At 42.3% G+C, this 20394-nt stretch overlaps 1 protein-coding gene across 4 annotated transcripts in view; it reads left to right on the forward strand.

Annotated features, from left to right (window-relative positions):
• DYNC2H1 (dynein cytoplasmic 2 heavy chain 1) overlaps positions 1 to 20394 on the forward strand; it is a 359230-nt gene that overhangs the window by 285115 nt on the left and 53721 nt on the right. For 3 of the 4 annotated variants that reach the window (XM_039546469.1, XM_039546537.1, XM_039546612.1), the window contains exon 83: positions 5649 to 5765. In XM_039546469.1, coding sequence (XP_039402403.1) covers positions 5649 to 5765 — 117 coding nt within the window. Of the gene's footprint in view, positions 1 to 5648; positions 5766 to 20394 lie in introns of those variants that run through there. The other variant, XR_005601157.1, reaches the window with a different exon arrangement.

The following is a 20394-nucleotide window of genomic DNA, read 5'->3' on the forward strand; positions in this document are numbered from 1 at the left end:
TAGTCAGTGACCCACATTCCAGGTGCCTAAAGTACCTCAGAGAAGTTCACAATCAGGAACATGTGCCAAATCTGCAAGGACTTTAAGCCCAGGACTAAAAAGGACAGGGAAGTCAGACTAAACCATCTTCTTATAGAGGCAGCCCTGCATCAACCCTCACAACCTTCCCACTTGGGGCAGACACCGAGCGCCTTTACTTTGATTAGAAGCACCCCTCCTGACATGGCTGACCTCGGCACCAGTCTTCTTCTCCATTACTGAGGAGGAAACTCAAGAAGACTGTATTGAGGAACTAATTGTCCAGGAGATTAAGGTCCCTAGCACCAACATACAGTAAATAAAGTGAGGAGCAAGTTAGAGTGTGTTCAATACCAAGACACACCCTGCTACAGATGGAATCTCAGATGAGTTGTCAGCTCCAGTGCTGGTAGTGCCATTGAGACTGACCTCTAAAGGAGCTCCAATCAGAGCTGTCATCCTCTGAGGCTCAGCAGCAGCAGGAGAATCTCTTGGTGTTGTCAACAGATGCTGCAACATGTGATCTGCTGAGTCTTTCGGTGTCTGCTTCGCTGACGGTTCAAGAGATGTCTCCCAGTACCAATACAGACTTGTCCGCTGCTAGAGTTCAGCACCTGATAGCGTGGGCATCTCCAGACACTCTGGTACCCCCTCATACAGTGCCTTCTAGAGGCAATTTCTGATGCCAACTTCTCCAGATTCCTGTCATGGCTCCCAGGCACTACACCTCTCTCATCAGATAATTTGTGGTTGTCTGACTTGGAAGCTGACTCCTACGTCCTGGTCATCACATAAGCCATCACCTTCCTCTGAGGGGTTTCTACTGTGGATATCCAGCAGAGGGTCTGTATTAGTCGGCTAGTAGGGAGCCTGGGTCGGGCAGTAATTGGGCTCCGGTGCCATAAGTCTGGTCGTATTGGAATCCACATGGTTTTCTCCTGCCTCCAGATCCTCTGCACACCCTCCCCTCTCTACAGTCTCCAGTAGGCGTCACAAAGTTGCATATCAAGAGCCCAAGAAGCTACTCCCAGTACTGAGCTTGGTGCCAAACATGAGCAATCTGCCCCAGTGAATCCACCTTTGGAGAAATTTGGGAAAGCTCCACTTCAGCCAGCCTTGGCTTCCTCATCCTTGCTGCACAACTAAATCATCCCAGCCAGGGCTTTGTCAAGCTGGGCCTTAAAAACCTCTAAAAATGGAGATTCCACCACCACCCTAGGTAACCCATTCCAGTGCTTCACCACCCTCCTAGTGAAATAGTTTTTCTTAATATCCAACCTAGACCTCCCCACTGCGACTTGAGACCATTGCTACTTGTTCTGTCATCTGCCACCACTGTGTACAGCCTAGCTCCATCCTCTTTGGAACCCCCCTTCAAGTATTTGAAGGCTGCTATCAAATCCCCCCCCATTCTTCTCTTCTGCAGACTAAATAAGCCCAGTTCCCTCAGCCTCTCCTTGTAAGTCATGTGCTCCAGCCCCCTAATCATTTTCGTTGCCCTCCGCTGGACTCTCTCCAATTTGTCCACATCCTTTCTGTAGTGGGGAGCCCAAAACTGGACGCAGTACTCCAGATGTGGCCTCACCAGTGCCGAATAGAGGGGAATAATCACTTCCCTCAATCTGCTGGCAGTGCTCCTACTAACTAGATATTGAGTCGTTGATCACTACCTGTTCAGCCCGTTGATCTAGCCAGCTTTCTAGCTACCTTATAGTCCATTCATCCAATTCATACTTTTTTTAACTTGCTGTCAAGAATACTGTGGGAGATCATCTCAAAAGCTTTGCTAAAGTCAAGATATATCACGTCCACCGCTTTCCCCATATCCACAGAGCCAGTTGTCTCATCAGAGAAGGCAATCAGGTTGGTCATGCATGACTTGCCCTTGGTGAATCCATGTTGATTGTTCCTGATCACCTTCCTCTCCAAGTATTTCAAAATGGATTCCTTGAGGACCTGCTCCATGATTTTTCCAGGGACTAAGTTGAGGCTGACTGGTCTGTAGTACCCTGGATCCTCCTCCTTCCCTTTTTCACAGATGGGCACTATATTTGCCTTTTTCCAGTCATCCGGGACCTCTCCTGATCGCCACGAGTTTTCAAAGATAATTGCCAATGGCTCTGCAATCACATCAGCCAAACCCTGTCAGCGGCCTCGGATGCATTAGATCTGGACTTGTGCATGTCCAGCTTTTCTAAATAATCCTTAGCCTGTTCTTTCAGCACTGTGGACTGCTCACTTCCTCTCCATACTGTGCTGCCCAGTGCAGCAGTTTGGGAGCTGACCTTGTCTGTGAAGACCGAGGCAAAAAAAAATTGAGTACTTCAGCTTTTTCTACATCATCTGTCACTAGGTTGCCGCCTCTGTTCAGTAAGGGTCCCACACTTTCCCTGACAGTCTTCTTGTTGCTAACATATCTGTAGAAACCTCTCTTCATATCTGTAGTTACCCTTCACATCCTTTGCTAGCTGCAACTTCAATTGTGCTTTTGCCTTCCTGATTACACCCCTGCATGCTCGAGCAGTATTTTTATACTCCTCCCTTGTCATCTCTAAGTTTCCGCTTCTTGTACGCTTCCTTTTTGAGTTTAAGCTCACCGAAGATTTCTCTGTTAAGCCAAGCTGGTCGCCTGCCATATTTGCTGTTCTTTCTGCACATTCCCCCAATATGCTGGATAAAATAGCCTTTACTGTAGTCAGAAAAAAATCAGTTTGGCTGAGTTAAACAAGAATCTTTTCTGTTATAATAAAATTAACTAGACATTCCAAAGCATCTTTTAAGGGTATTGGTGTTAAAAGACTAGAGAATGGTTTAAATGGAAATCATAGTAGCAGAATAAAATAATCTCTAGTCAACGTTAAGGAAGCAAATTAGCAAAAATAGGGAATTCCTATAAAGATGGAAGTGATGAAAAATAGGAACAGACAATTTTCAAGAATATTTAATTAAGTTTTTCTTGGTTAGGTACATACTCCTTGAATTTGAAAACATATTGATCATTTCAGTTAAAAAGGAATTAAGAACAAAGTGATAGTTTTCAGTTCTGTACTTTTTCAGATACATTTAATCAAGCCATTTACCCTAAGTATTAAATGTAGGCAAGCAGTAAGAGGTGAGCACTGTAGTGTGCTTTTCGCAGGCAGACCTCTGTGCCTGAGGAAAAGTCTCCTTTCCACTGTAAGATGCAGGATCAGGACCAATGTATTTTATTGTGACATTCTCTGACCCAAGTCAGATAACAATGTTCCTTAGGACGTTGTGGTGTTACAATTCCTTATCAAGGTAATAATGAAACAAAAACAGTTTTTCTTCATTTATGCTCTCTGCTGTACAGTCCAAAAGGATAATACATTGTTTTGATTTACTTCAATTTTTTTTTAGGAAATAAAACATTAACATTAAAAAAAATGGTGAATATTTCACAAATATAAAGCCTTTTTTAGCCTAATTAAAAACATAATATGAAGCCTTTGCCACTTTGTGTATGTTTCTCTGAATTTCTTATTCATTTTCTGTCATGTTTGGCGAATTTAAAACAAGAATAAATGATAGTCAATATTTTAAAAGTTAAAATAACACTTCCATGCTCTACCAATTAATGATGCCTCATGCTGTAGCAAGTCTGATAAATTAGATGCTGATGTTTTGGTTCAGCCAAAGCAAATGAAAATAATTTATCAGGGAAACAAAAGAAAATGAAACACTGCATCATTACACATTTTTCAAGATTAGAAAATCAATCAAAAACGCAGAAACAGCTTGACTTCAAGTGCATGATTGTGAATGTTTAACACTTAAATAGTCCAGTCCTTTGGAAAGATTAATGTACTTTTTATTACAAACTTTAGTTCTTTGAAGTCAAACAAAACAAGAATCACACAATTTGAAAACAATAAAGGAATTGACTGTCTAAACAAACATATCAACAGAAGATCATTTGGCATATTCAGCAAAACTGTTACCTTACGTGTAGTGTCAGAGGCATACTGCATTGCCATTGAGGAAGATTAATTACAAAAACATCTTTAAAGAGAATTCGACAGCTGTGCTGTAAAAGTGAAGAATCCTGAATGTTGGGATGAAATATTGTCCCCACTGACATTCATGGGTGTTCTGCTATTGACTTCAGTGGGGCCAAGAGTTCACCCAGGATATTTACAAACACAGAAGGACCAAGGCTGAAATTCCCAGAGCTCCATTACATTATTCCTGTGCTAAATTATAACTCCAGTTCATCATCCATATTATCATAAACATTTTTATTTTTCTCTTTCCTTAGAAAAATGGAGAATAGTTTGAGCAGGCATGGGTAGCTAAATAAACAACAGAGTTCAACTGCGAAATAAGAATAAATGAGTTTTAATTGACTTTATGTCCCTTCAGAGATGTTGTCATAGGTTTATTCCCCACTTTGAACTTTAGCGTTCACAAGATGGGGACCTGCATAGGCTTCTCTAAACTAAAATCCTAGTTTAGATCTGGTAAAGCTGCCACCAACTAGAAATTCCAGTGTTTAGTACACTCCCTGTTCCCCCAAACTTTCCCTGGGGAACACAGATCCCAACTTCCTTGGATCTTAACACAAAGGGAAATAATCCATTCCCCCCACCTTCTTCCCCCTCCCGTTGTCCTTGGGAGAGATACCTTGATTCAAACTCCTTGAATCAAACAAAGAGGGATTCACTTTTCCCCCTCCCCTTCCCCTGAAAATCCAAACAAGGGAAGAAATCAATCAAGTTCTAAAAAGAAAAGATTTTATTAAAGAAAGGAAAAAAAAAGTACACTATCTCTGTATTACCAGGATGCAAAAATACAGGGTCTAACTTATAAACCTGGAGAGGCTTTCCCCCCCTCCTTTCTCAGAATAATCAAAGTAACAGCAAACAGAAATAAAGATATTTCTCCAGCAAACACACAATTGCAAATGTAGAAATCAATTATAAGACTAAACCGCCTTCTAATACTCACTATACTGAATAGAAGAAAATACTTCAGGAAACCTTGGAGAACTTGAATATGTCTGGCCTTTCTTAGATCCAAAGAGAGAACGGCAAATCAAACAAAGGACACAGACAAAGACTTCCCTCCACAGAGATTTGAAACTATCTTGTCCCTTGATTGGTCCTCTGGTCAGGTGTTCCTCAGGTTACTGAGCTAGTTAACCCTTTACAGGTAAAAGAGACCTTAACCCTTAACTATCTGTTTATGACAGATGTGCATACCTAAGAGTTCTGCCTTCATTTGTACAGACAGAGCACTGTTAAGGTCAGAATTTTGAACCTTGTTGTATATTTTAGGAAAAAGAGAAACTTTAATTACAAACCTCATTAGTGTATAAGTTTATAACTGGACACTAGGAATGTGACAGAGGTAAGGAAAATGCCAAAAAAAATTTAATGAATAGGGCTCAAATAATTAGCAGAACTGTGTCTAGGGATGACTTGTTTGGCTTAGATTACAATATTAAAAATTAATTGTACACAAAATTGTAGTCTGGACAAATTTCAGTTCATTTGCTTCTGAGTTGTATTTTTATAAAGGAGGAAGTTTGTTTATTTCTCTTATTTCTAATCCTGTTCAAGATTTACATATATATGGCCTTCCCCTTACATTATCTTCTCATTTTTCAGGTCATTTCACAGCTTCGAATCCTGAGCAGGTCAGTAACTGCTGGCTGCAAATTTGACAGAGAAATCTGGTCTAATGAGCTTTCTCCTGTTCTCAACTTATGGAAGAAACTTAACCAGGTAAGAAAACAGCTTGTTAAAAAGACTTCTATTTCTTTTCAGAAGTACATAATTTGTAGGATATGTGTTTTTTAATAATGGGACACTACAACAATAATGTAAAATATATTTGAAATAAGAAGTATCATGAGGAATACATACAGTTGGATTAGGGATAAAGTCCACATTCAGGAGGGTAATCATCTTCACATCATATTGATGTGACTGCACAGTCCCAAAGTTTGTGAATCAGATCTCCTATGTGGCTTTGAAACCTACAGTAAAATGTGTAAGTCTCAAACTCCATCTGCTCATTTTCTGTGGCATCTAGCAGAGATTACTTTAGATTTTAAAACATTGCAATTATAATTAAGAAACCACCGACTCTTTGTGCAACCACTGACTCTTTGTGCAACTCTCATCTCCCATGTGTCTCAAGTTCTTTAAGGTATAATTATTAAAATTTATTTGAGATATATGTAAATGAAAAGCTTGTAGAGCACTGACACTGATTTTTCTGTGCAGTATTGCCATAGTATAGAACCGTAGTTCCTGTAAGGAATTAGTAATTTTTTAAAAAAAATTCATAATTGAAGTTGTAAATAATGCTATCTTTTAGATCTGTCTTAACTTGTTTTATTTCTATAATCTGGGAAAAGATTAGGGGCCAGATTCATCAGTATACTCTGACTATTTTGAATCACACCTGAGGTGCAGGAGCTATAAACATGGGTTAGCTGGCCAGCTAAAATGGGTTTACAGCACAATCAGCTTGCGCAAACAAGAGCATACTGATGAATCTGGCTCTAGATCTGTATTGCCTTCAAATGTATCAACATTACACACAATGCTCTTTTGCATGAAACTAGCAAATCACCTCAATACCACCCACTGTAATATTTGAATTAATTGCGATTTTTCTTAGATTCAAAAGAATGATAGTTTTCACTTGCCAGGTACTTAAAAAAATCATTTACATATACAGTATGTTATATTCAAAAATGTAATATCTCAAAACACTATACACATAACAGTGAAATAGATACAATTTTACATTATTGTTTACTCTAATATTTACATGACACATGGACAATTAGTGTTTTTGTATATTTTAGCATAGCACTTTCTAACTTTCATACTAGAGGTTTTTTTTAGTCATGTTTATATTAAGGTATATATTTTTTTCAAATACTTGATCAATATCTTGGGAATCTTAATTGTAAGTTAACACAGGTGTCTTGAAAGATACTCTAATTCAAATTTACAACAAGTCCCATCATTTATTATGCATACTGTATTCTAAATGATGTCTCAGGACTAAATATGCAACTCCTAATCTGTGAAATACCTCTGTGTATGATCTTTCAGACAGCAAAATTGTTTAACCTAGGCCTGTTTTAAGTATATGAGGAATTATTTTATAGATGCTGTTCTCAGATAAGTTCTGTGGGTTCTAGTCACCCATACTCCAGCACATACATTATATATAGACACACACACACACACCTATCTACCTACCTACCTGTTAGAGTGAAAATCAAGTGCAAGAATGCTGAGAGACAGAATCCCTCTACTAATAATGGATTTGAGTTTTATTCTGCTAACCAAAGGTTGATACTTATGCAGGATGGTTGTTGTGAGTATCCAGTGACAGGGCTGGATATCACAGGGGAATACTTCAAAGGGGCTCTGAGACTGGAATGCAACTACAGTTAACCAGCAGGAAAATGTAAGGGCTGGCGTAGCCTTGAGGAGATTTTTTTGGGTGGTGAGTAAACTGGAGGTGTCAGGGAGTTGACACCCAGTTAAGCACTATCAGGACTCCCTCTCACTGGAGACAGCGGGGGTGGGGGGAAGTGACTTAGTAATGGTGACCCTGATAATCATCATATCCTTCTTAGACAAGTTATTGAATGGGGGACGCAGTAGATGAGATATATATTGATTTCAGAAAGGCTTTTGATACAGTCCCACATGACATCTCATAAGCAAACTAGAAAAATGTGATCTAGATGAAATTCCTATAAGGTGGGGGTACAACTGATTGAAAGGCCATACTCAAAGTAGTTTGCTTTCAAACGGGAGGATGTATCTAGTGAGGTGCTGCAGGGATCTGTCCTGGGTCAGATACTTTTAATCATTTTCATTAATGACTTGGATAATGAGGTGGAGAATATGCTTATTAAATTTACAGATGACACCAAGCTGGGAGGGAGCAAGCACTTTTAAGGACAGGATTAGAATGGAAAAAGGACCTTGATAAATTAGAGAATTGATCAGAAATCTACAAGATGAAATTCAATAAAAACAAGTGCAAAGTACTACACTTAGGAAGGACAAATCAAACACACTACTACAACAGGGGATGGTTAGGTGATAGTACTGTTGAAAAGAATCTGGGTGGATCACAAATTGAATATGAGCCAACCAACAATGGGATGCAAGTGCAAAAAAGGGTAATATCATTCTGGGGTGTATTAACAGGAGTCTTTTATGTAAGACATGGGAAGCAATTATCCCACTTTTCTCTGCCCTGGTGAGATATCAGTGGAGTAGTGTGTCCATTTCAGGGTACCTGGGCATGTTTTAGTCTTGAGAAAAGATCATAGAATATCAGGGTTGGAAGGGACCTCAGGAGGTCATCTAATCCAACCCCCTGCTCAAAGCAGGACCAATTCCCAACTAAATCAGGCTTTGTTAAGCCCGGCCTTAAAAACCTCTAAGGATGGAGATTCCACCACCTCCCTAGGTAACCCATTCCAGTGCTTCATCCTCCTCCTAGTGAAAAAGCTTTTTCTAATATGACTGAGGGGACCTAGTAACAGTCTTCAAATATCTTAAAGACGGTTATAAAGAGAATGATCAGTTGTTCTCCATGTCCAGTGAAAATAGAACAAGAAATAATTGGCTTAATCTTCAGATAGGGAGATTTAGGTTAGATATTATTAAAATCATTCTAACTATAAAGTTAGTTAAGAACTGGAATAGGCTTCCAAGGGAAGTTGTGGAATCCCCATCACTAGAGACAACACCTGACAGGGATGGTCTTGGGCAGCCTCAGCAACAGGGGCTGGAGTAGGTGATCTCCTGAGGTCCCTCCCTAGGGTGACCAGACGTCCCGATTTTATCGGGACTGTCCCGATATTTGCTTGTTTGTCCCGCGTCCCGACCAATGTTAGGTCGGGACACTGGACAAACAAGCAAAGGCTCCGGAGCCCGAAGGGCTCGCGCCCTCCCCTGCCCCGACTCCGCCCCCTCCTTCCCCCATTGGATCCTTCCCCAAATCCTCGCCCCCATCCCCGCCCCCTCACTGCCCCATTGTCTCCCTCCCCAAATCCCCGCCTCTTTCCAAGCATGCCATGCCCAGGAGACTCAGGGGAGTGCGGGGCCGGGGTGAGTGTGAGTCTGGCCTGGCCCCGAGCAGGCAGGACTCGGGTGCGGTACCTGGAGGGAGAGTAGGGGGGCTAGGTGGCGGCTGTTCTCCCCACCTGGGCAGGGGACTCGGGAGCAGCCGCTGCTGCAGCTCCCACTGCTGCGGGGGGAGGAAGTGGCCAAGCACGTGGCGCTCGGCGGCTGCGGCTTTGGTGCCCGGGCCCGAACCCCCCGAGCCCGGGCCTGCTGCGGGGCAGCGCGCACGCTGCGCCCAGCCCCTGGCCAGTCGCGTCTGGGCTGGCTGCCCAGCTGGTGCAATCCCGTGGCGGAGGCATCGGCAGCCCAGTCCCGTTCGTTCCCCTGCAGGACCCGAGCGGGATGCGGGGGGCTGGGGCCTGCTGCCCCCACTCCGAGGCCGCCCGCAGGATTGCACCAGCTGGGCAGCCAGCCCAGACGCGAGTGGCCAGGGGCTGGGTACGCGCAGCGTGCGCGCTGGGTCCCCGCAGCAGGCCCGGGCTCGGGGGGTTCGTGGGCGCCAGAGCCGCAGCTGCCGAGCTTGGCCAGCGGCCGCTTCCTCCCCCCGCGGCAGTGGGAGCTGCAGCAGCGGCTGCTCCCGAGTCCTGCTGCCCAGGTGGGGAGAACAGCCGCTGCCTGGCCCCGCAGGCCACCCCGTACTCTCCCTCCAGATACCGCGCCTGAGTCCTGCCTGCTCGGGGCCAGGCTGGACTCACACTCACCCCGGCCCCGTGCTCCCCTGATTCTCCCAGGCCTCCCTCCAGCGCTTGCGGAGGGAGGAGGAATCGGGGGTGGGGGATTTTTTTTTTTTTTTTGCTCTGCCCCCGCCCCGCCCCCCCCGCGTCCCGATATTTGACCTGGGTGATCTGGTCACCCTATCCCTCCCTGCCCTTTTTTTCCTAGGATTCTATGATTTTTTGCTACCAAAACTCATTCACAGACTTTGCAATTGCACAATAAACTCACTTTCAGTTCTTAAATAGAATTACTCAAAACACATACATCCAATTCCTGGCAACAGCATTAAAATGCAAAATCTTAACTCTAATATCCTCTTTTTCTTTTGGATTTTCAAACTACACCTATGTCTTTTAATCACATAATGTTATTTGGCTGGGGTGGATGTAAAGTTTTTGCATTTGACTGTGTTTGTTACAAATTGTACATGTGTGTATTTTGTGGTGGCTCTGTGTTTGAATTAGGGTCGCCAAGTGTCCATTTTTCAACCGCTAAAAGTCCGGTCGGTGGCGCAGTCGGGGTAAGGCAGCTCCCTGCCTGCTCTGGCGCTGCACAGCTACTGGAAGCAGCTGGTATATCCAGCTCCTAGGCACTGGAGCGGCCACAGGGGCTCTGTACACTGCCTACACCCCACTGACATCTATGGAATACTCATTTAAGTGAAGTCTACTTAGATGAATGAAGGGTACAATTTCAATTTCACACTAATGTGAAATGCACTAATACAGCTTTTTAAAAATGTTTTTATTTTTTAAAAGTAATTGGAAGTAAATGACAGCCAAGGAAACTGTATGCAATTTTCCTTATGCATAACATTACTTATGCACCAACCCACAATACAAGGTTTGACCTACATGGAACAGTCTAAGGGAGCAAAAGAGGATACTCCAATAAATGTCTTGACCAATTTTTCCCCAGTTAGGCCAAAAGGGAGGCTACTTACTAGGCAGTGTGGCAAGGCACCTTCTCAGTCCCACCAGCCTCAGCTGCTTTTAACCTTGGCAAGACAGGCTTGGGTAAAATAGTCCCTCTTGGTGGCACAGGGGAAGTCCATTCCTTCTCTGCACCAGTCTTTTTAGCTTGGTTTTCTCCCTTATGGGAGGGAATGCAGCCTCCACTCTTGGTGAAGCTCACTGTCTTGCTGCTCCTAACCTACTGGCAGCAGGACTCCTTCTCCCAACAGGGGAGGGTTTAAAAAGGTCTCAGGCAGCCCTTAGTTGGAATCAGATGATCCTAATTGACCTCAGGTAACTCCCTCTCAGCTGATCCTAATTGATTCTCTGGTAACCCCTTCTCAGCTGAACCTGATTGACCTGTAGTTACCCCTCCTCAGTTGATAGGGAGGAGGGCCTTTTAACCCTCTGAGACTGTTTTATACCCCACCCCTTGCAGCTGTCTGTCCTGAGTTTATCACAGCAGTCTTCATCACTTATCTGGTAAATTACTCTTTATTTTTGTCTGGCTAGCAGTTGAAAATTATGTTTAATGGAACACAAATAAACACTGTTTGCCAAACAATCTAGGATTTTCTTGACACCCCAAACACAATAGAGAAGATTTTTGGTGTATGTACAGTTTCTGTCTGTACACTCATATGTGTTCAGTGTGTATCCATAATTCAAAATAGTGATAGATCTTCTGGAAATGTTGATTTTTAAAACCCTTTTGTCAGCATTCTACTGACAACACACTGTTACATAATTTAATTAGGATTATGAAATGACCAGTTGTATTAAACCAGGGATTTCAAACTCAAATGACCACGAGGGCCACATGAGGACTAGTACATTGGCCCGAGGGCTGCATCGCTGATCCCCCTCCCCCGCTGCTCTGGCCCCGCCCCCACTCCACCCCTTCCATGAGGCCCTGCCCCTGCCCCACCTCTTCCCACCCCTTCCCCATTCCCATTCCAACTGCTTCCCCAAAGTCCCCTCCCAACTCCTCCTCCTCCCTGCCCCTATTCCAACCCCTTCCCCAAATTCCCACCCCTGCCCCGCCACTTCTCTGCCTCCTCCCCTGAGCAAGTGGCTCCCTGCTCCTCCCCCCTCCCTCCTGGAAAGTGCTAAGTGCCGCCAGACAGCTATTTGGTGTCGGGAAGCGCCTGGAGGTAGGCAGAGGAGTGAGGACGCGGCATGCTGGGGGGAAAGCGGGGGCGGCAGGTGAGGGGAGCTTGGCAGCTGCAGCAAATAACTCTGCATGCGCACTGCATGTTTGAGACTCCTGTATTAAACTATCCCATATTTCTCTAAAGGCCTATGTTCTTACATCTAATTAGTGGTAACTTTTTTGTTAATTATATCTTCAAAATAAGTGCTAGGAAAGCTGTACTGCACTCTTATGTTCCTTGATAAAAGCAGCAATGGGACAAAACACTCTTAGATATCTCATTGAACATTCACTGCCACATTTGTTGTTCTGTTTCCTTACAGACTTCATTGACATAACCATACATATGTTGCTTTTACATACTTGACATTGTTTTGAATAATGTCCATCAAAGAGTGGATTATTAATTCTCAGTCATTTCAATCACATTCATGATGGAGAATACTTGTGCAGAATTTAAGAACTTGATTATCATGTAACATTAGTGACCTCTTATCTATGCTTTTACTCTCTCTCCTGAACTGATGGAATTTTTACATTGCTGTAATTTAATAGTGTGTGCTGTTAAAATGTGTATGTCCATAGATACAGTAACTATTGCTTTGCAAGAACATGTGTGTAATTTTATTCAGTTTGGTTCTTCTAGAGTACAAAAAAGTAAAAATTCCAAACAAATTCATCCTGAGGCAGATACCCACAATGTAAAATTTCAGCCTGAATTGTTAAATTCTGGCACAGTTGTAGGCAGCTAGAAACAGGGTTTTATAATGGGAAGTATTGGGAAATCTTTATAATGTCCAGTGTTCAACTAGTCAGCATTCCCATTCAGCTTTGAACATGCAAAAATGTGCATGGTCGCAGCTGAAAATTTTACCAAGCACTCTGTGCTCTGGCAACTTAGATGTGGCTAGACAATGGCCTTGAAAACACTTTATGTGCCCAACTCAAAGTTGAGCCATATTTTAATTTTTCCAAACTTTTGAAAATTATGGCCATAGTATGTAGAATATCTTCATATTCCATTTCTGCTACACTGGTGAAATGCCACTCTATTAGCACTTATTAATAACTAGCTATTCCCCTTAATCTATTTATGGGACTTCTCAGGCATTTGTGAGTTTGCACTGTCCCAGCAGGCAATTGCTGAAGCATCCTGAATGACACTGAACGGTATGGTAACAAAAGCAACAGAAGACCACTGCCTATAGCAGAGAGCCTTTGCAAATTCCAGTGTCTGGGCAGCCAGTAGTGAGATCAGAATTTTAAAACACAAACACAGCCCATACTCTGCTTTGATAATTCCCCTGGTAGGCAGTGTGCCCAAAATCAGCTCTGAAAAATCTCTGGTGCATTTGTTATACAGTGTGCTTCTTATAGATTACTCCCAGTCCAAAATGTGACTGCAAACTTTTAGGAAAAGTCAATACGAACAGAAGAACACACCTAGAGGCATCCCCTTTCCTTTGTAAAGGGTACCAGCAATAACAATCCAATTTAGTCCAGATAGACGTGGTGTTAAAGCTGGATCGCTTAAACAAAAAATATCCTTATTTGCAGTGATGTTATCTGAACTCCATTCATTCCTCACTTCCCCACTGAAACCTTTCCCCATCTCAATAACTTATTGAAGTGATGAGGAAAATCTGAAATAGTCGTAAATAGGGTGTGTAAATATCCAGGAAAAATCTACACCCTGACTTTGAACTTAAGTTGTCCCAAATGGTTTTAAATATTCAGGATTTAATGTTCCAGTAAATTCACAGATTTTTCAAAACATTTTCCTTCTCTTACAAAAGATCTAGCTAAAAGGCAGGATCTCCCCATTCCTCACTCTACAGCCTCATCCACCTCATGAAAATAAACCACCCTCTCATCACCATATAAAAATATATGATAAATGTATCTAATATTCTTTTGTAGAAGAGAAACAAATAAGGACTAATCTTCTGACAATGGAGTTGCCTAATGACAAAAGGAGAACTTTTCCATCCTAAATGAAAATTGAACAGTGTTGCTGCTGAACTAAGAATACCACTGGAATTAAGTCATTGTGTTCCATGACTACAGTGAAGATCTGAAAGGCTTTCCATAGAACAACATACAGTAAATCTTATTACTTTATCTACATTACCAACCAGTGCCACTTCTGAACCACCCCAGGACAAAATCTAATCTTCTTACTGTTCCTATTAAAAAATGGAACAGAATTCTTACGTATAGTACATTGCAACCTATCTTGTGCTGTCTTGCAATAAATAAGTTTCAAGCTTAGTTCAGAGAGTGGACAATCAAGGGGCTTCAGACTATCATCAGCTGCTTTCAGGACAGTGAATTTATGCCCTTTGAATAATTCAAATGTAGATTAACAATTTAAGAGAAACAATTTAAAATGTTTTTGAGCTTCACAGTTTCATAACTAAAAGCACTCTTTGCCCAGCAAATATACGAAAATTAACACAAAGAAATAACACTAAGAAATTTAAAAAATAGTTTCTATTCCTTTCTCCACTTATCACTGGATGAAAAATATCAGGTTGCTCCACAAGTATTAAATAAAGATATTGGAATTGGAAATGCAGAAGATGAGTTGATTATTGCTTTGGTTAACACCTGTAAATCTTCAGTCTGCAACAGAGGGAATAGTAATGCGCCCACCTTATAGTAACTCTATCTAGGTTGTATTTCCCGAATTTGTTTATGAGAAGGTCATGTGAGAGAGTATCACAAGCTTACTAAAGTCAAGATGTCAAGGTTCCTTCCCCACTCTGAACTTTAGTGTACAGATGTGGGGACCTGCATGAACACCTCTAAGCTTAACTACCAGCTTAGATCTGGTTTTGCTGCCACCACTCCCAAATACTAACTCCCTTCCCTGGATAGTCTTGAGAGACTTCTTCACCAGGTTCCTGGTGAACACCGATCCAACCCCTTGGATCTTAACACAAGGAGAATTTAACCATCCCCTCTCCTTTCCCCCACCAGTTCCAGGTGAGTCCAGATCCAATCACCTTGGATCTTAAAAAGAAGGCTTTTAATTAAAGAAAGAAAGGTAAAAAATCATCTCTGTAAAATCAGGATGGAAAATAACTTTACAGGGTAATCAGATTCATAGAACCCAGAGGAACCCCCTCTAGCCTTAGGTTCAAAGTTGCAGCAAACAGAGGTAAATCCTCTTAGCAAAAAGGAACATTTACAAGTTGAGAAAACAAAGTTAAACTTAACACGCCTTGCCTGGCTGTTACTTACAAGTTTGAAATATGAGAGACTTGTTCAGAAAGATTTAGAGAGCATGGATTGATGTCCTGTCCCTCTTAGTCCCAAGAGCGAACCACCCCCAAAACAAAGAGCACACAAACAAAAGCCTTCCTCCCACCAAGATTTGAAAGTATCTTGTCCCCTTATTGGTCCTTTGGGTCAGGTGTTATCCAGGTTACCTGAGCTTCTTAACCCTTTACATGTAAAAGGATTTTGGTGTCTCTGGCCAGGAGGGATTTTACAGTATTGTACACTGGAGGGCTGTTCCCTTCCCTTTATAGTTATGACACAAGATATATAACATCTACCCCCCCACACAACCACGATGCTTGTTAGCCTGTGGATGGGGGGAGGGGTATTAGCTTGTTAGCCTGTCAGCCTGTTAGCTTGTTAGCCTGTCAAATAAAGCTGCCTGGCTCCAATGCCTGGCTCTGTGACTGGCTCCAGTGCCTTCTGGTTTCCCACTTTGGCTATGACCCTTGGTCCCTGGCTCCGGTTCCTGGCTCCCTCAGCCCCGTTCTAACCACTGAGCTGGACTGCTGGCACCCACCCCTGACACAAAGAGCAAAAAGCTTCAGAAGCCAAGGAGATTACTATCTACACCAAGATTAACTGTAAATCATACTTTTAAAAATAGTCTGTCAAGAAAGAGAACCAAATATTAGTCCAGGGGTCAGCAACCTCTGGCACGCGGCTCGCCAGGGTAAGCACTGTGGCGGGCCGGGCCAGTTTGTTTACCTGTTGCGTCCACAAGTCGTGGTTTGCCATCCCAGGCCAATGGGGGCTGCGGGAAGCGGCGCAGGTTTCCAGCACTCCTATTGGCTTGGAGCAGCAAACCGCGGCCAGTGGGAGCCGCGATCGGCCGAACCTGCAGACGTGGCAGGTAAACAAACTGGCTCGGCCCGCCAGGGTGCTTACCCTGGTGAGCCGCGTGCCAGAGGTTGCCAACCCCTGTATTAGTCCAAAGGGATTTTTTTCTTTTCAACTTACAAATGCCTAGAAAATAATTATTCAAAACACTCTTAGATATCTCATTGAACATTCACTGCCACATTTGTTGTTCTGTTTCCTTACAGACTTCATTGACATAACCATACATATGTTGCTTTTACATACTTGACATTGTTTTGAATAATGTCCATCAAAGAGTGGATTATTAATTCTCAGTCATTTCAATCACATTCATGATGGAGAATACTTGTGCAGAATTTAAGAACTTGATTATCATGTTTGTTTACATTCATTACAAAAGTGGCGATTCTTCCAGAACACAATAAAAATTACCAGTTGGCATGTGTTTGTCCAATAAATAACTGTTGTGATAACTATTCACAACCTAAAAGTGTGGACATGTGATCTCCATACCATGATTATCTTAACTTGATGTTAATGTTAACATTTGTACTGCATAGTTCTGATTGATTTTTGTTGAACTCACTTGAATACAAGTAATTTTACCAGGTGTCCTGTATTCAGCATAGGGATATATGGTCACCCTATCTATTCGGGGGTAGTACTATAGCTATTCTCCATACCTATAGTTAAGAAAGGGGGCGGAAATGGGACCTGGGCAATTACAGACCTGTTAGTGTAACCTATGGAACAAAGAATGAAGAAAAGAATAATTATATTAATGGAGGTAAATGGGAAAAAAGGGTTGTAATGCAACATAGGTTTACCAACAGGAAATCATGCCAGACTAACCCGATCTCCTTCTTTGAGAAAATAACTGATTTTTTTAGTTAAGGGAAAAGCAGTAGATCTAATATATTTGGACTTCAGTAAAGCATTTGATATGCCAACATAGGAAATAATTAGAGAAGATGGTGATTAGCACAAGAATTGTACGGTGGATCAGGAGCTGACAAAAGGAGAGACTTAATAGGCTGCGCTAAAAGGTGAACTATTGGACTGAAAGGATATTACTAGTACAGTTCCTCAAGGGTCAGTCTTGGGACCTAGACAAATTAGAGGATTGGGCCAAAAGAAATATGATGAGGTTCAACAAGGACAAGTGCAGAGTCCTGCACTTAGGACGGAAGAATCCCATGCACTGCTACAGACTAGGGACCGAATGGCTGGGCAGCAGTTCTGCAGAAAAGGACCTAGGGGTTACGGTGGACGAAAAGCTGAATATGAGTCAACAGTGTGCCCTTGTTGCCAAGAAGGCTAATGGCATTTTGGGTTGTATAAGTAGGGGCATTTCCAGCAGATAAAGGGATGTGATCATTCCCCTCTATTCAGCACTGGTGAGGCCTCATCTGGAGTACTGTGTCCAGTTTTGGGCCCCACACTACAAGAAGGATGTGGATAAATTGGAGAAAGTCCAGCGGAGGGCAACAAAAATGATTTAGGGGGCTGGAGCACATGACTTATGAGGAGAGGCTGAGGGAACTGAGATTGTTTAGCCTGCAGAAGAGAAGAATGAGGGGGGATTTGATAGCTGCTTTCAACTACCTGAAAGGGGGTTCCAAAGAGGATGGATCTAGACTGTTCTCAGTGGTAGAAGATGACAGAACAAGGAGTAATGGTCTCAAGTTGCAGAGGGGGAGGTTTAGGTTGGACATTAGGAAAAACTTTTTCACTAGTAGAGTGGTGAAGAACTGGAATGAGTTACCTAGGGAGGTGGTGGAATCTCCTTCCTTAGAGGTTTTTAAGGTCAGGCTTGACAAAGCCCTGGCTGGGATGATTTAGTTGGGTTTGGTCCTGCTTTGAGCAGGGGGTTGGACTAGATGACCTCCTGAGGTCCCTTCCAACCCTGAGATTCTATGATTCTATGATAATTTTATTCAATATTTGTATTGATGACTCAAAGTTGGAGTGTGCTAATGAAATTTGCTGATGATACAAAGTTGGGAGGCATCATCAATACAGAGGAGGATCAGAATATTAAACAGGAAGATCTGGATGACCTTGAAGACTAGAGTATCAAATGGGATGAAATTCAATAGTACAAAGTTTAAGGCTGTGCACTTAGGATTTAATCATAAGAATTTCTTCTACAAGCTGGAAGCGGAGGAGGAGGAAAGAGACTTGGATGTGTTGATAGATCACAGGATGACGATGAGCTACTAATATGACGCAGCTATGAAAATGGCAACTCTGAATTCCTAGGGTGTGTCAGACAAGGCTCTTCCTGTACAGGTAGAGAAGTATGAATACCATTGTGACCAGCACTGGTAAGACCCCATCTGAATTCCTATGTACAATTCTGGTCACCCATGTTCAAGAAAGGTGAATTCAAACTGGAACAGGTGCAGAGAAGAGCTAACTAGGATCATCAAGGAAATCGAGGGCCTATCTTATGAGAGGAGACCGGAAGAGCTTGTCTTAAGTAACCTAGAAAAAAGAAGGCTGAGAGGGGATATAATTGTTCTCTGTAAATACATCTGAGGGGTAAAAACCAGGGAGAGTAATGGACTATTTAAGCTAAAGGATAATGTTGGCATAAGAAAAATGGGTTTAAACTGGCCATAAAGAAATTCTGGCTGGGAATTAGAAGAAGGTTTCTAACCATCAGAGGAGTGAAGTCCTGGAACAGCCTCCTAATAATATTGTGGGGGACAAAGAACTTAAGGACTTTTATGAGGGAGCTGGACAAATTTATGACTGGGATTGTATGAGGGGGTTGTTTGTGCTGGTGGGAGGCAGGGCTCAGTAGCCCTGGGTGTCCATTGCAGTTTATGTCTTACGTTCTTAGAGCTCATGCTTCTGGGCTTCAGCACTCACCTATAGGGGTCAGGAAGGGATTTTACTACAGTGTATTCTGGGTATTTTGGGTCTCCTTCCTCTGAAGCATCACAGATACTATGGCTGGAGATGGAATATTGGGTGGAAAGGGCCAGGGTTCTGAATTTCCTCTCTCAAGTGTTTAGCTGGCTATGCTTGCTCCCATGTGCTGGATCTAACTGATGGCCATATCCGGGGTCAGTAAGGATTTTTCCCCCAGGTCAGATAGGCAGTGACCTTAGGGGTTTTTTGCCTTTGTCTGCAGTGTGTGGGTCACTTGCTGAAATTATCGGGGTATATCTCACTTTATCAATTCTATGCTATTGCATGGGCCTCGGGCGCTGATGCTTCTCAATACCTCCTGTTCTCTGCTGTGGTACATAATAGTCTATTTTCCTATGGACTGTAATGTTTTTATCTAAATTTGATTGCTGAGTTTAGTGTGTGGGTGGTAGGTGGTGTTGGTGGCCTCTGATATACAGGAGGTTGGACTAGATCAGTGGTTCTCAAACTTTTGTACTCGTGACCCCTTTCACATAGCAAGCCTCTGAGTGCGACCCCCCTCATAAATGAAAAACACTTTTTAATATATTTAACACCATTATAAATGCTGGAGGCAAAGCAAGATTTGGGGTGGAGGCTGACAGCTCACAACCCCCCATGTAATAACCTCGCAACCCCCTCAGGGGTCCCGACCCGCAGTTTGAGAACCCCTGGACTAGATGATCTGGTGATCTCTTCTGGCTTTAAACTCTATGACTGTAAGCTTGCATGAAAGATTATTTGCAAGACAAAATACACCTATTATTGAATAAAATGCCAAACAAAAATATTTTCTTCTTGTGCAATACTCTAAATGCTTTAGAAATTGTAATAGTAATTGTAAATAATACAATTCCAGAGTTATGTAAAAATTGGTAATTGCAGAGGAAGAGTGAAATTATCAAGTAATCATTATTATACGGAAAGGGGCAAAGACCTTTTCAGCTAAGATTTGAAATTACATGAAAAGTCAGTGAAACAGACTTACAGGAAAACTGTGTTCCCAAGAATGAGGAAATTTTGTGGGAGACAGAGATCATTGCTAAATGAAGAGAGAGGGACCAGGGAGTGGGAAAGTGAGCAACAAGATCCATGAGATAAAATGACCTGAAATTAAAAAAGGAATCCTACAAAAAATGGAAACATGGACAAATTGCTAAAGAGGAGTACAAATGAATAACACAAGCATGCAGGAACAAAAATCAGAAAGGCTTAGGCACCAAATGAGTTAAACCTAGCAAGAGACATAAAAGGTAGTAAGAAGTGGCTCTTTAAATTAGGGCTGTCACACAATTTAAAGAATTAATTGTGATTAATCACGCTGTTAATAATAGAATACTACTTATATAAACATTTTTGGATGTTTTTCACATTTTCGATTATATTGATTTCC

The sequence above is a fragment of the Mauremys reevesii genome, linkage group 1 (genome assembly GCF_016161935.1).
Source record: "Mauremys reevesii isolate NIE-2019 linkage group 1, ASM1616193v1, whole genome shotgun sequence".
Lineage (NCBI taxonomy): Eukaryota > Metazoa > Chordata > Testudines > Geoemydidae > Mauremys > Mauremys reevesii.